The sequence below is a fragment of the Mirounga angustirostris genome, unplaced genomic scaffold (genome assembly GCF_029215605.1).
Source record: "Mirounga angustirostris isolate CCGP_5_RB_7025 unplaced genomic scaffold, mMirAng1.0.hap1 SCAF_13, whole genome shotgun sequence".
In the NCBI taxonomy this organism is placed as follows: Eukaryota; Metazoa; Chordata; class Mammalia; order Carnivora; family Phocidae; genus Mirounga; species Mirounga angustirostris.
In genome coordinates, this window is record NW_026991721.1 from 53,072,047 (window position 1) to 53,087,471 (window position 15,425).

Sequence of the window (15,425 nt, forward strand, 5' to 3'; positions counted from 1 at the left end):
CCCAAAGAATCAATGTGTTGTGATGAGCAGAAGCTTGGATGTGTAGTTGGCCCTACCATTTACTAGCTCTGTGCCCTTGGTCAAATTATCTAACCTCTCTGGGTAGTATTTTCCTTATCTATTAAATGGGAATAACAGTAATACCTCTCTCACTGGGTTGTATAAATACTGCCCAGCACAGGGCTTGGCACATACTGGATGCTCAGTAATGCTGGTTACTTTAGCATTAGCCTATCTTTCTTTCCTCCAGGGAGTACAAGCCAGGCCTGGAGCTGTCTGAAGTGCTGAAGACATCCTCCCTCCCTTCCTCCCTCAGTTCCTTTGTCCTTCATTCTCCCCTTCCTTTCTCTGCTTGGCTCCCCAGAGCCCTAGAGCTTGAATAGATCAAATTTTCCAAGTGGCTTCTTCATGCCCCTGAGGGGTACAGGGAGGAAATGAGCCATATATGAGGCACTCCTTGGGCAAGAGGGCTGGGAAGCTGACAGGCAGCTGGCGCTGGAGTGTTAACCATGGGGGCTGTGGTGGGAATGGGGGCTCCCCAAGCCAGAACCTACTTGAAGAGCTTGACATCTGAGACCCGGTGCAGCAACCTTAGGATCCTCAAAGAGACAGTGAGTCAGCCCCAATGGCACAGCATAGCACAGCATGGTAGGTGGGTCCTCGGGGAGCTGCCCTGAAGGAAGGCAAGAAGGGCCAGGTTGGGGGGGGGGGTGTCAGCAGGGTGACCCTTGGCTACAGGAGCTGAAGGGGCCCTGGCTCTAACAGGAATCCTCTGTCCTCCTTCCTTGGGTTCCTATTACCTTTTTTATTTTGTTCATTTGTCTTTTAATGCAGCCAAAGGCATCTTTATCTTTTTGGGTTTGGATACTATGAGTTGATTAATTCCATGGGCTTGGCTCTATGAGCCAAGCAATATGTGCCTAATCATTGGCATCCATCTCCTAGAGTCTAAAAATACAAATGGTTTTCCCCAGAAGGGTGTTGAATTAACCCATTGTGCTGGAGGTGGGAGCACTGGCAGCTCACACACTCCTGGGGGAAGGGCTGACACATGGGACGTGGCCAGCTTCAGAGACAAAAACAAATCATTTCCTGATTTTTACTGACAACTAGAGCACTAGAGCTGAAGGATCTTTGGGTACCTACATCTAAACTAAGCCCTCCCTGTACAGATGGGAAAACCAAGGCACAGAAAGGGGTGTGGGCTCTGTTCCACAAGTCGAGAGCAGAGCTGGAGCTAAAAGTAGCTCCACGCCTGAGTTCTCTGAGTCCCTGCATGCCATCAGCTGCAGGATTCCTGAGACGCTCAGTGTGGCCAGCGGGACCATGGGGCCAGGGCAGCTTGCTGCTGCTTTGTGAGACGGAAGGAAATCCATATGCCTTCTGTGCCTCAGTTTCTCCATCTTTACACAGAGGGGTTGGTTTAGATGTTTAGCTCTTCAAGGATCCTTCAGCTGTGATGTTCTAGGTGTTTGATAAAATGGGGATTATTGTCTTTGGTTGGGAAGTAGGAAGCCAAGCTCCAATTCCAACTCAGCTCTAACTTTTGGCGAGAGCTCAGACATCACATGGCTGTTCCACCAGAGTCAGTTTCCTCCTCTGAAGAAGAGGGTAAAAGGTCTCTTCTTGGGGGCCTCGGAGAGGACAAGGCAAAGTCGTGGATCACAGGTGCTTTAGAAAGTACAAATAAGGGGGGAGGCGGTTGTCATTCATATCAGGCAAGTAGGCTTACGTTTCCAACCGGAAACAATTAGCTCTCCGGGAGCCCAGAACAAGCCCAGCTGCTCCAGAGGGGTTCACCCCGAGGGGTGGGGATGCTAGGAGACCACTTGGCACATCATGACAGAGGAGGAGGGAGGGCCCAGGGCGCTCCTCGGAGGCTGGCAGGAGAGCAGCCCTCCCCAAGTCCCTGAGCCCGGAGCGGGGAGAAGGGTGGCATCGCAGGGGTGGCCAGCACTGCCGACTGGCTACTCTCCCAGATCGGGAGGCTGAGCCCTCAAGGGGGGTGGGGGCAGGGCTGCGGCTGAAACTCAGGCCTCCACCTCCCTGTCCAGCTCTTTCTACACCACAGTAGCCTGGCCACTCCCCAAAGATCCCAAGATGGTGATGATTGTGGCAGTGACAGTGCTGGTGATGATGCTAACTCTTCCGAGTAAGTACCCTCTTACTCCCATTCGGCAAGTACTACTTACTACTTACTTACCTCCCTACCATAATGATTGCCCCAGTGTAGATACTCTATGCATTTTAGTTTTTGCCACAATATCTGCCAGATAACTACTGTCATCTCCACTTTACAGGCGAGAAAATGGAGGCCAGAGACGTTAAGCATCTCATCCAGGGTTAGGGACAAGTGAGTGATAAAATCCGGATTTATTCCGCTCTGTGATTCCAAGGACCTTCTTACCCCTCTGCACTGAACATAATTTCTTTTTTTTTAAGATTTATTTATTTGAGAGAGAAAGAGAGAGAGAGAGAGCGCGAGTGGGAGGGGCAGAGGGAGAGGGAGAGAGACTCTCAAGCAGGCTCCGTGCTCACACAGGCTCGATCTCACAACCCTTGGATCACGACCTGAGCCGAAACAGAGTCGGACATTTAACCGACTGCACCACCCAGGCGCCCCTGAACATAATTTCTAAGGACTTCCTCTGCACAGACCATTGCTGTTGGCATTGAGAAGGCATCCCTTTACTCTCCTGACCTACACTTCCAAGCGTAGGCTGCTTCCAGCTTGCCTCCCCTGGGAAGCCCTCCCTAAGCTCACAGCACCTCCTTACTGGTCCTGCTTACTGCCTGCACTTGTGGTCGACCAGCTCTTCTCTTGGCTGGAACCTACCTCCCTACCGGCCTGGCAGTTTCTTAAGGGTGAGATTGGATTTTATCCATATGGGGCACCCAGAGAGGAAGGCTGCTCGCTGCACTAAGGGGGTGGGAGGACTTGGCCGAGGGCTGTGCCTGGGGAATGGGCCATGACCAGGCTGTAGGCAGAGGCCAAGCAGAAGTGGCAGGGTTGCAAGGTGGACATCAAAGTCCTGGGACAGTGGGATGGAGTGGGGGGTGCTCTAGTCCAAATGTCCTTGTCAAGGAGGTCCTGTGTGGGGTGGAGGATGAGTTAGAGAGACTTGTCCTCATCCTGGCTCTCTGCCAACTCCATTCAGTCTCCCTTAGTTTCCTCATCTGTACCGTGGAGATAGAATGACCTTTGTCTGAACAGGGCTGAGCGGATTAGAGAGAGGACTGTGCACGTGTATTGTAAACCCACTTGCTACAAACATGCTTGCACTATGGGCCCTGGAGCCCAGCAGAGTCAAGTGCTGGAGGACGGTGCTGGGCTTGAGGGGATGGGCATAGGAGTCTCAGAGGGGCACCAGGAGAACTGGCCCAACTGGGATGAGTGCAGGAAACAAATAATAGGTTGAGAAAAGCAGGATTTATGGAACACCTAAGTACCAGGGACTGTGCTAAGTGCTTCATGTCATGCCCACTTAATGGTCACAGTCCCTGCATAAAGTAAGCTTTGTTTCCCACATTTCTATAGAAGAGGGAAGTGAGGGTCAGAACCTCAGAGATGGGTCTAGGGCAACAAGGCGGGGAAGCAGTGAGACGGGGCTGGATAGCTCTGACTCTGGAGCCCACAATGAGTGACTGAGCTTCAGCCCAGGATCGTGCATGGGCATCACCAGGCTGTGAGTCGGCCTTGGGGAGGATGTTAGGACCCTAAAATGGGGGGGGAGTCTTCAGACATGATGGGTCCAAATCCCTCATTTTATCAGTGAGGAGGCTGAGGTTCTGGGGAGTGGTGCCGTCTGCTTCAAAATCACGCAGGGAGTAATGGCAGAAAGTGTTAGAGCGCAAATTTTATTCTTGTCTCCCTTTCCCAGGACTTACAGGGGGGCTTGTACCCTGAAGGTTGGTGCTGGGTGCGCCACACGAGAAGATGTGCCTGCCCTCCCAGGGCCGATGGGGGGCCACTGTCAGTCATCCGAGGACAGCCTTTTTCCCTCCTCTTCTCTCTGTGGTGCTTTGGGGTGCCCTCCTGTGGGTTGGCTCCTTCCCTGATCTGGCCCTGGGGGCAGGAACCTTCACCTTAGGGGTGCTGGGTCCCTGGGCCTGTGACCCCATCTTTGCCCAGGCCCTCCCCAGTGTGGCTGCCCAACTGGCTGTGGACCAAGCCAACCAGGACCCCTCACTGGTGCTGGGTTCAAGGCTGGTTTCCGTGGTCCTCTCCACAGGCTGTGACACCCCTCATGCCCTGGCCATGTTCCTGGCCCACAAGAATACCACAGCTGCTTTTGTGGGCCCTGTCAATCCCGGTTACTGCCAAGCAGCAGCGCTGCTGGCTCAAGGCTGGGGCAAGACCCTCTTCTCTTGGGCATGTGGAGCTCCAGAAGGGGGAGGTGAGCTAGTGCCCACCTTGCCTCCGGCTGCCCACGTGCTGCTGTCTATCATGAGACACTTAGGCTGGGCACGCGTGGCCATCATGTCCTCCCACCAGGACATCTGGGTGGCCACAGCCCGGCAGGTGGCCATGACTCTCAGGACACATGGGCTGCCTGTGGGGCTGGTGACCTCTCTAGGACCCGGAGAGCAGGGGGCCACGGAGGTCCTGGAGCAGCTCTGCAGTGTGGACGGCCTGAAAAGTAAGTGTACCTGGGTGCCTTCCTCCTGTGGGCACAGGACTTCATTGGCCATGAAGACACTGGCCTGAGCCCTTGACCACAGCCTTGCAGTTAACCTCGCTGCAGCCTGTGAGCTAGTCCTGTTGAGCTCTGCACTTTGCAGCTCAGAGAAGGTATGTAACTGGCAAGCAGTGCAGTCGGATTTTGAGCTCTGATTCAAGCGTTGGTTGTGGAGTGGGAGCCAAAAGCTTCCTTGCTTCCCGCCTGGCACACTGAAGGAAATGAGAGCGAAGCAGTACTTGAGCCCAGGAAGGCAGCTAGAGTCAGAATCACTTTTTTTTCTTTTTTTTAAGATTTTATTTTTAAGTGATCTCTACACCCAACGTGGGGCTTGAACTTACAGCCCGGAGATCAAGAGGGGCATGCTCTCCAACTGAGCCAGCCACTTCTTGCCTTTATCAGGCCCCTGCTGTGCCGAGTGCTGGGTCACGTGGGGGAACAGGACCGACAAGGGGCGGGTCTCCGGGGGCAATGATGTGATGGAGAGACAGGAATATACGCAGGTGGTTATGACAGAGAGGTCAAGGCCATCCGAGGGAACAGAGGCTTGGAGAATCTGATGAGGTTTAGGGCTGGGCCCTGGGGGTCTGAGGCTTCTTGGAGGAGGTGGCAAGTGCCTGTCTTTCAGGAAGTAGTCAGCTAGGGAGACGCACGGTGGGGAGACTGTAGGGCAAGGGCGGCGCCTGGAGAACAGAAGGGACCTTAAAGTTAATCTAGACTGGGGTTATTTCAAACTGTGGCTTGTGGCCCATCGGGGTCAAGAAACTAGCGAATCGAGACTAGCAGTACAAAAAAAGAAAGAATGGGCTAGAAAGAGAGAAGAACAGAACTGAGTGGAAGAGAGAAAGTAGAATGGGACAAAGGTGGCAAGTATGAGAATGCGTGGCGGGCAGCAGGGGAAAGTGTGCTGAGACTCCTGACGGCCGCCGCCGCGCCCTCCACCTGAGGGAACTGCAGCCGGAGCCTGAGGAGGGCGGGTGGGCAGCCCCTGGGCTCGTGCGGCCGAGAGTTCGCGCCAGGTGGACAGCGAGACCTGGCCCAGGGGTGCCCGCTGCCCGTTAGGAACAGGACATCCCTTCCCTGAGCCCCGGCTTTCCAGTGGGTGAAATGGGGATAATGACAGCCACCTCACAGGGTCATGAGCAGCAACTGCTTGTGGCTGAGCGCTTTGTAAACACCTCATTCAGCCAAGAGCCACTGAGCCCTGCCCTGGGCCCGAGCCTGGCTGGGCTCTGGGGAGGAGGTGGGGAGAGGGTGTCCAGGCCCCAGCCGTGAGGAGCTCCGGTCTGGCGGGAGCTGCTTCGCTTGGGAGTGGGGAAGGCTTCCCAGAGGAGGTGACACCAGGCAGGCCTGAGAAGGAGAAGCTGATTGCAGGCGGCAATGGGGAGGAAGGCGCTCCAGGCAGAGGGATGAGCTAGTGCAAGGTAATGGAGTAACACGTCCACGGGACTGGGACAATGGACAGCTCAGTTCTGTGTGGCCGGAGCTTGGCGGCAAGGGGTAGGGGACACCTCATCAGACTCCTTCTCCACCCCTGTTGCAGAGTATTGAGTTCTAACCAAATTGCCGGCTTTCAGGAGCCAGGAGGCTGAGTGGTTCAGGGCATATTCTTTGGGGTCAGATTGCTGGAGTCACACTCCTGGCCCCAACTCTTACCAGCAGTGTGACCTCAGGCAACTCACTAAACCTCTCTGAGCTCTAGTGTCCTCACTAGACATGGTGACATGAGGCTAATAACCAACCCCCCCCCCGCCCCGTCCCAGTCCACGCTTCCTCCCAGGTTGTGGTTATCAGCTTTCCCCGTGGCCAACTGCAGAACAGTGCCCCCAACTTATCAAACAAAGGGTTCTTTTGATTAGAAGCCAGAGCCAACAGTGCAGAAGAGATAGGGCAAAGGAAGCCCTGGTTCTCTTTCTTCCCAGTCCTGGTGTGTGTCTCTGAAGGTCGTCCCCTCTACGCCGGCACAGGGAGCAAGAGGCCTGTGGCCCACGGCTTACACAGCATGGCTACCCAGGGGCTCAGCAGAGCCCAGGGCTCCAGGCTCTGACTTCTACATGACCAGGGGGCCTCAGGCGCCAGCAAGGAGACCCCGCAGGCTTCCTGGGTGGCTCTGTTTTCCTGGATTTGCTAGAGAAAGGGATTGCAGCAGGAACCTGAGTGGAGACCCTTCGTTGGCTAAGGTTGTAGCCCTGGTCAGGGACCCAGGTGGAGAAGAGGAAAGATACAGGGGACCCCTACCTTGGATAGATGTGTGAGACCCTTGCCTTGGGCAGGGGCTCTCTTCTGTCCTGGGGGCCTGGGGAGGAAATTGGCTGCCTTATCACCAAGGGCCTATCTCTCGCGCGAAGGCAGAGGAATGAGTTCACGGTAGGGGAGCTGACCTGAGAGTTAGGAGCAGCTCTCCCGGGCCACAGATCCTGGGTGTCAGGGAAGGCCAGCAGAGGCAAGCCTGCCACTTCTCCCCCCACCCCCCAGTTGTGGTGCTTTGCATGCACTCGGCACTCCTGGGGGGCCCGGAGCAGACCGCCCTGCTGAGCCAAGCGTGGGCCCAGGGCCTGGCAGACGGGAGGCTGGTCTTCCTGCCCTACGATACCATGCTCTTCACCTTGCCCTACCGCAACCACTCCTACCTGGCTCTCAGCGACAGCGGACCCCTGCAGGAGGTCTACGACGCCGTCCTTACCATCAGCCTGGAGTCCAGCCCCGTGGACAAGGCCTCTGAAGCCGCCAGGGCCAGTGGAGAGGTGGCCGCCCAGCTGGAGCCGGAGCAGGTGGGTCCGTCCGGGCCCTGTGAGGCAGGCAGGTTACGTGCGCCCCCCCACATACTCTAGGCCTTCCTGGCCTTGGCCAGCTACCCACCCGGCCGGCCAGCCCCAGCTCCACTGTGGGCACATGACCTGTCCCTTATTGGACAAAGTGTCCCTGCCTAGTCCCTAGGGATTCTCTCTCCATCTCTAGTTCTCTCTCCCTCTTTCTCTCTCTTGTCTGTGTGTGTGCACGTGCTTGCTTGCGTGTGGGTGCCTATTGATCGCTTTTGGCCCGCTTCGTCAATTCTCCCTCTCTTGTGACTTTTTGCTTCTATTTTTCTATCTCCAGCTCAGCGCTTGCAATTTTCATTTCTGGCCCAGCTGCTCTTTCTCTCACAAACATTCTCCCTCTGCATCTGCCTAGCAAATTGTGCAGAGCAGCAGGAGAGATGCTGGGGTGTGGGAGAATGGGAAGGTTTTCTGGAGTCACTGCTGTGAATCTGAGGGGGGCTAGTGGGGCGGGGGGTGCGGGTGCAGGCTCAGTGTTGGCGTACAGGACTCAGCCGCTTGAGTCCCCCTTGGGATGTCTGTTTCTTGGTGACAAGAAGGCGACCGTGTCTGGAGGTGATGACAGGGATGCAGATGCTGATGGAAGGTTTTATAACGAGGCATTCATCTGACAAATGTGCATTGGGTCTCTCTGCTGTGCCATTGGGCCAGGCCTCAGGGACACAGCAATGGACAAGACAGACCTGGCCTTCAGGGAACTTCCATTAGGGTGAGACAGATAATATCCAAGCAACCATATAACCAAATTCAAATAGTGATAATGTCGCCAAGAAAATGAAATAGGATAAAGTGACAGAGAATGGCCAGGATGGAGAAATGGGCAACAGGAGTTAGGACAGGCAGGGGGGCCCACTGCGAAGAGGTGCCTCTTGAGCTGAGTCCTGAATGGGAAGGAGGCAGCCAGGGTGCAGATCTGGGTGAGGAGCGACCAGGCAGGGGCAGCGTTAGGTGTAAGGCCTGGAGGCACAGTGAGCTTTGGAGGCTAGAGGAACAGGCAGAGGGCGTAGAGAGGCTGGACTGTCATGAAACGTGGCAACAAGGGTCTGAGATGAGCTTTGGGCCAGGCCATGTGAGGCATTTTATGCCAGGGTAAGGAGTTTCAACTTATATGTGAAATGGGAAATGATCAGCAGGTTTTAAGTAAGGAATAATTTGAGTCATTTTTTTAAAAGATTTATTTTAGAGACACAGAGAGAGAGAGAATGAGTGGAGGGGCAGAGGGAGAGGGAGAGAGGATCTGAAGCAGACTCCGTGCTGAGCGCACAGCCCAACCCTGGGCTCGATCCCATGACCCTGAGATCATGACCGGAGCTGAAACCAAGAGTTGGCCACCTAACGCCTGCACTACTCAGGCACCCCTTGATTTATGTTTTTTTTTAAAAAATCGCTTTGGGGCACCTGGGTGGCTCAGTCGTTAAGCGTCTGCCTTTGGCTCGGGTCATGATCTCAGGGTCCTGGGATTGAGCCCCACATCGGGCTCCCTGCTCCGCGGAAAGCCTGCTTCTCCCTCTCTCACTCCCCCTGCTTGTGTTCCCTCTCTTGCTGGGTCTCTCTCTGTCAAATAAATAAAATCGCTTTGGTTGCCTGAGTGGCCTGAAGAGACCCGATGAAGCAAGGAGGCTTTAGGAGGCTCCTGTGTGGGCCAGGTAAGCAGTGAGGGGGCCTGGACCCAGGTGGCAGGAGCAGAGGGGGTGAGGAGTCAATTGGGTTGTGAATAAGTTCTGAAATAAAACCAAAAAGATTCAATGACGAATGGGAAGAGAGAAAGAGAGGAGTTGGGAATCAAACCTGGACTTGAGACACCAGGTGGTAGTTCCATTTCCCAAAGTGCGGGAGGAGTGGGGTTTGGGCAACAGAACTAGACAGAAACCTTGAAGAACAGGAGTTCAGTTTCAGACATATCAGGCAGGTTTGAGGTGCCTGTGAGGCATCGGAGTTGGGGGTGGCCACGGAGACTGTGACACCACTGAGTGGGGACTGAGGTCACGGTGGGACCACAGAGAGGGCTGCGTTGAGGGCAGGGTGGGGGTGATAATCCACATGATTGCGGCTGGCAGGGCTCAGAGATGTCTGGGAGTCAGTGCCATGGGGTTAAGGGGTTGAGGGACCTTCTCTTCCACAGGTGTCCCCGCTCTTTGGGACCATCTATGATGCTGTTGTCCTGCTGGCCCATGCCCTGAACCGCTCTCAAAGCCATGGTGCTGGGCTCTCAGGGGCCCACTTGGGGGACCATACAGGGGCTCTGAACGTGGCTGGCTTTAGCCAGAGGATCCGGACGGATGAGAAGGGCAGGAGGCTGGCTCAGTATGTGATTTTGGACACAGATGGTCAGGGAAGCCAGCTGGTCCCCACCCACATTCTGGACACAGGCACGTGGCGAGTGCAGCCCCTGGACAGGGCCATACACTTTCCAGGAGGGGCCCCTCCGGCACGTGACTCCAGCTGCTGGTTTGACCCCAATATGCTGTGCATAAAAGGTAATTCATCATCCATCCATCCATCCATCCATCCATCCATCCATCCATCCATCTAGCTGTCCATCCATCTAATGCATTTTCCTCTTCCTGGAGTGCCCCCCACCTTGCCTGTCAGGCCTGGAACCCCTCTTCTGTGCTCCCCACAGCACCTGGGTGAATTGCTTTATGTTCATAGGGTGTGTGTCCCACGCTGGGGAGGACCAGTGTCACCTGTCCCCTAGACTAGCAGGTAGCTCAGGAAGCTACCTTCCCTCAATTGTTTCTTTGCCCCTCGTCTTCCACAAATGCTGCTGGAGGACCTCCCACATGCCAGGCACTGTGCACAGCCCCAGGGATATAGGAGTGAATGAAATGATGTCCCTGCCCTCATAGAGCTGATGTACTTGAAGACCAGCCCCAGGGCCTGCTTTCCAGGGGCCTCTGTCTGGTGGCAGAGACAGGGACAGCTGAAAACAATACAACACAGTGCGATCAGAGCGATGAATGGGGAAGCCAGGGGCTGACGGAGCCCACAGGAGATCCTCCTCCATCAGCCCTGGCTCACAGACTTCACTGTCTAGCAGGTTTCAATTCATTCACTCAACACATCAGTCAGCAAACATTTATTGAGCATCCGCTGTGTCCTAAGCTCGAGCTGAGAATTGAGGATGCAATGGCAGATAAGACTCCTGCTCACAGCTAGCACCCATGATGAAGCTCACCAGCTAACGGGGGACAGGGTAGGGCAGGTGCTCTGGGACAGGGCTCTGAGACGGGACACCAAGAGGTGGTGGGAGCTTGAGTAGCAGTCCTGGCCACAAGATGTGTCTTCTCTCAGGGATCCGAAAATGGCAACTCACACTCTAGCCCAGGATAGTCATGATTATCTCCAGTATAACTGATCAGACATTATGGATTGAGAGACCAGACAGCAGGGGCTTTGGGACAAATGTGCCCAATGCTGCTGCCGACTAGCTGTGTGACCTTGGGCAAGTTGCATACCCTCTCTGGGTCTCCGTCTCTCATGTATAAATAGGAACAAAGACCTAGCACCCTCAACGGCTTGTCCTTGTACGAGGGGCAAGGCAGAGCCCAGGAGCAGAGCTTGTACTTTGAGGAGATGGGAAGGGGCTGTGTGGTCACAGGTTCTCAGTGAAAACCACTCCCCCAGGGGGCACTTAGGAACCCCAGGACTGGCTGGACTTGTCCTGTCCACGGCTGGCTTCCCTGCCGCCTGAGCCTCAGGGGTCTTGCTGGCAAGAGGATGTGCCACGTTCTTTGTTTTCTCTGATTATCTCTGTCTTGAAATGTTAACCTTAGAGATTCATTCATTCACCTCTCCTTTCAGCCTCTGCCGCATTCCTTGACTCCCTTTGGGAGCAAGATTCCTTGAAATGGTGTCCATGCTAAGGGGATTAAATGTCACTTCCCCTCTTCTCTTGCACCCTCTCCACGGACCCACAACTCTCGTAACAGGAGCAGCCATATCGAGGCCCCTGTGGCCTCCATGGGGCTGAGGCCCAGCGCTAGCAGTCAGTCTGTGCCTTGCTCGGCCAGGGAGCGGTCAGCTCCACTCCCTCCTCCCTGCCGCCCCGTCGCTCTCCAGCCTCCCCTGCTCCTTCTCCGGCACCTTTCTGTTCTCCTGCAGTGCTGACCTGTTACCACCAACTCCTGTGGCCTCGGCGCTTTGAGCCTTTCTGTGTTCTCTCTGCACTCACTCCCTTGGCATCTCATTCATTCTTGTGGCCCCCAGATTGACGTCTCCAGCCTGTTGGCTCCCACACTCTGCATCTGCCCCACCTCTTACTGGACATGTCCAGTAAGATGCTACCTGCAGGTCTGGTGGGCATCTCAGACTTGATGTTGTCTGACCCTGAACTCCTGGTTTGCCCCTCAGCCTGCTTCCCATCATTTTCCCCATTGCAGGTAACGGCCCCCCAACCTCCCAGAGGTGCAGGAACCCTCTGTCTCCTTACACCCCACATCTGGTCGGTCAGCACGCCATGAGGGCTCCATTTTTAGAATTTGCGCAGAAGCAGAGCTGTTCCCATTACTCACTGCACCCTCCCCGAGCCAGGCCCTCATCATCTCTCACTGGATTGCTACCCTGCTTCCCCCTTGTCCTTGCACAACCTGACAGGTTGGAGGATACTTTGGAACCGTGATCAGATCGGGCACGCCCCCAGCAGAACCTGCAGAGCTGTGGCCTCACCTAGAGTCACACCAGAGTCCTGGCCTCAGACTTCACAGCACCCTGGCCCCTCAGCATCCTGGCCCGTCTTCCTCCCGCTCTGCCCTGCCCTCCCTCGATCACACCTGGCCGATCCTGCTTCAGAACCTTGACACTCGCTGCCCTCTAGGTCCGGAATGCTTTTCTGCGCGGGCTGTATGCTTGCTCCCTCGTCGCCTCCAGATTAAGCCTCAGAGCTTAGCCCCTTGGAGCCTGGGAGAGTGTTAGGATGGTGCGGTGGTGAGGAGCCCAGAGGCCAGAGCAAAACTGCTTGGGTTTGAACCCAGTCTCTGGCACCCAGACTGTTACTTCTCTCTTTCCTCTTCTGCCAAATTGTGATCATGACCATAGCTACTTCCAGAGATCATTGTGCAGAGTAACCGAATTGAAATACATAATAGCCTCAGAATAGGTGCTTCATGCAGTACGATAGTATAAGAGGATTGCAAGGTATTTGCTGCTATTATTATGATGGACTTAACTCAGACTGGGGGCCTCAGCAGAGGGCAGACAGCAGTGCTGGTCCTCCAACAAGAGGACAGGAGGAGGCAAGGAAGGAGGAAGGGATGGCCCCCTTCCTGTGGCAGCTGAGGTCAATGTCCTTTCTCCAGAACAGGGCTGGGCATTTAGCCTTCTTGCCCACCTTAAGCGGATGCTGGTGTTGCCCAAACCAAGTAGCCCTCCCAACCTTGCCCAGTGATCCTTAGCAGCCTCTTTATAGCCAACTTCTGACATGAGGGCTGGAGATTTGGAATCAGTGTAAGGAGGGCTCTCCTAACAGAGTGAAGGACAATGAGACTGGCTGCCAAAACAGTAAGTGGCCCATCCTAAGGAGGATGTAAAAAGTAGGACAGCAATTGAGAGGGATACAAAATTTTTATTCAGCACCTGCCACATCCAGGCCCTATGTTGGGTGCCAGGCACAGTGAGATGAATAAGACACAGGCCCTGCTATCAAGCTACTCTGTCTAGTGGGAAGGGACCTGCTATGCCAGGAGACAGAAGACCATAGTATGATCAGGACTATAATGGGACCTGAGCAGGGTCCATGGGGACCTGGGGACAGGGAGCCCAAGAACCCAGACAGAAACGCTAGGAATCAGTATCTGTGTGTGATGACCAGTCCACAGATAGGACTTTCCCACTTGGAGGCCGTTCTGAGCCTCATCCCTGGGGAGGGTCTGGGTAGGGGCTTCTGTTCCCATTTCCCAGAGGAAGGCCAAGGACGAGGTGCAGGAGCTGGGGGAAGGGGGCTGCCCGCCTTGTGCTGTTGTTACTGTTAAGACTCACATCCGCCCTGCTCCAGCCACAGATGCACAGCCCCCGGGCAGCCTCCTCGCTTTTGCCCTGGCCTGTCTCCTGGTGCTGGCCGGCGGGGCCCTCACTTGCCTCATCAGGTGAGACTCTGTCTGCACTGGAGCTTAATTCTGCCCCTCGGTGCCCCCCACCCTGCAGGGCCTCTCTTCCGTAGGCACACCTGGCCACCTGCAGGAGATTTTCCTATTCCCCATCCCAGCACCTCAAGGACTGCCCAGCACTCCTGTCCGTCCTAGAGCCTCGGTCAGGGCCCTGTCGAGGCTGGGGTGCCTCCCGAAAAGGTCCATTTGAAAGTTGGGGAAGAAGCCTGGGACCTTACACAGGTCTGTCCCTTGCTGAGCTTTAGGTTATGAACATGGACCAGGATGACTCCCTGGGCCCTTCAGCATTGAAAACAATTCTTCCTGGGTCTGAAGTCCTCTGTGTTCCCTGAGCCTCAGCCATACCTGGGAGGGGTAGCCCTCCACGCCCAGCCCTCACCCCAGGCTCTGATCACCTCAGAAAGCCTCCAGGTAATTTGGGAACTCGCAGGCTAGGGACCAGCAGGCATATCAGGCCAGATGGCAAGCCCTGAGCTGGGGCCGAGGGTCTCTGTAGGAGGAAGTGCTCAGCGGTGCCCTCCCAGCCCAGCTGGTACTGCTGGGGAGACAGGAAGAGGGCTCTGGGGTCAGCGCAGGTCCAAGGGACCAGATCAAGGTGGGAGTGACATGTGTGCCATCCCTCTGCCCTGCACTTTCTCCTGCCTCCAGATTGGGCATCCAACAGCTGTGGCTGGTGCGGGGCCCCCACCGGATCCTGCTGACAGCCCAGGAGCTCACCTTCATCCATCAGCCCCCAAGCAGACGGGTAGGTGGGGCAGGCACCGGGTTGGCTGGGCAAGCCACTGATTGAAGCCTGGCCAGGCTCTTGACCACGACTGCTCCCCCCAGAGGCTGCACATGGACAGCGTGAGCGAATCAAGGAGTCCGGTGGATGGCGGGAGCCTGAGGTCGGTGGCCCAGGGGTCAGCCAGGAGCCTGCCGGCCCCCCAGGAGCCCACCAATGTGGCCCTGTACCAGGTGAGGGCCTCTGCCACCCCATGTCCAGGCCTGAGGAGCTGCAGTCAGTTTGGGAGAAGCCGAGGGAGCCCATGGCCTCTTGGTCGTCGGTATGCCCTACTCCTGTTACGGGATGGGAAACGAGGCTTGAAGAGGACCGGTGACTTTCCTGGGTCCCACAGCAAATCAGTGGCATGGTAAGAGTGGGAAGCAGGACTCCCAGCTCCCAGTTCAGCATGGTTCGTGATCGGACCTTAAGAAACAACCGGTTCCTGGCCACTTGGGCCTGAGCACTCCCAGCATGGGACCACCCCAGGGCTTCTAGCCTAGGTCACTGTCCCACCTGTTTCGGCAAGGGACAGTGAGATCCCAGGTCCCTGAGGCTCAGAGGTGTGGGCCGGCACCCAGCCCGAGACAACCTCTGGGCAGAGCCTCGCCACCAGCTGATAGGAAGGCTGCAAAGTCAGAGATTAGACCAGCAGGATTCTAAAGTTGCTGTGGTTTCTCAGGTGCTGTGTTCGCAAATTCGACAATTCACTGATGCTTCCATTCTCATGCTCTGTGACTCACGGTTGACGAGCCGGGCTAACTGTACAGGAAGCGACATGAGGCTCATGCTCCTTCTTTTCCACCTTCTCTCCAGGGGAATCCCATCTTTTTTCTTTTATGCTGAAAGGAGGCTTTAATGATGTACACAGCGTGTTTTGTCTGCTTCTCTGAGTTAGCTGACGGGCCGTGGGTGCGGCTGAGGAGCCAGAAACCCATCAGTGACAGGGGGCAAAGGGCTGAGAATGCAGCTAGCTCTGGGCCAGGCCGGGGCGAGGACAGAGCCACATCCCAAAGATTCCTTCTCACCCACCCTCCCCTCTCCTACAGGTCCTGGGTCACAG

At 55.7% G+C, this 15,425-nt stretch overlaps 1 protein-coding gene across 1 annotated transcript in view; it reads left to right on the top strand.

The window, feature by feature from the left end:
* Positions 1-3,669: 3,669 nt before the first annotated feature.
* The window catches only part of LOC123856508 (guanylate cyclase D-like), a 38,165-nt gene continuing 26,409 nt past the window's right edge, over positions 3,670-15,425 (top strand). The window contains exons 1-7 of the mRNA XM_064575850.1: positions 3,670-3,686; positions 3,910-4,640; positions 7,155-7,450; positions 9,618-9,972; positions 13,494-13,578; positions 14,248-14,344; positions 14,428-14,556. Coding sequence (XP_064431920.1) covers positions 3,670-3,686; positions 3,910-4,640; positions 7,155-7,450; positions 9,618-9,972; positions 13,494-13,578; positions 14,248-14,344; positions 14,428-14,556 — 1,710 coding nt within the window. The remainder of the gene's footprint in view (positions 3,687-3,909; positions 4,641-7,154; positions 7,451-9,617; positions 9,973-13,493; positions 13,579-14,247; positions 14,345-14,427; positions 14,557-15,425) is intronic.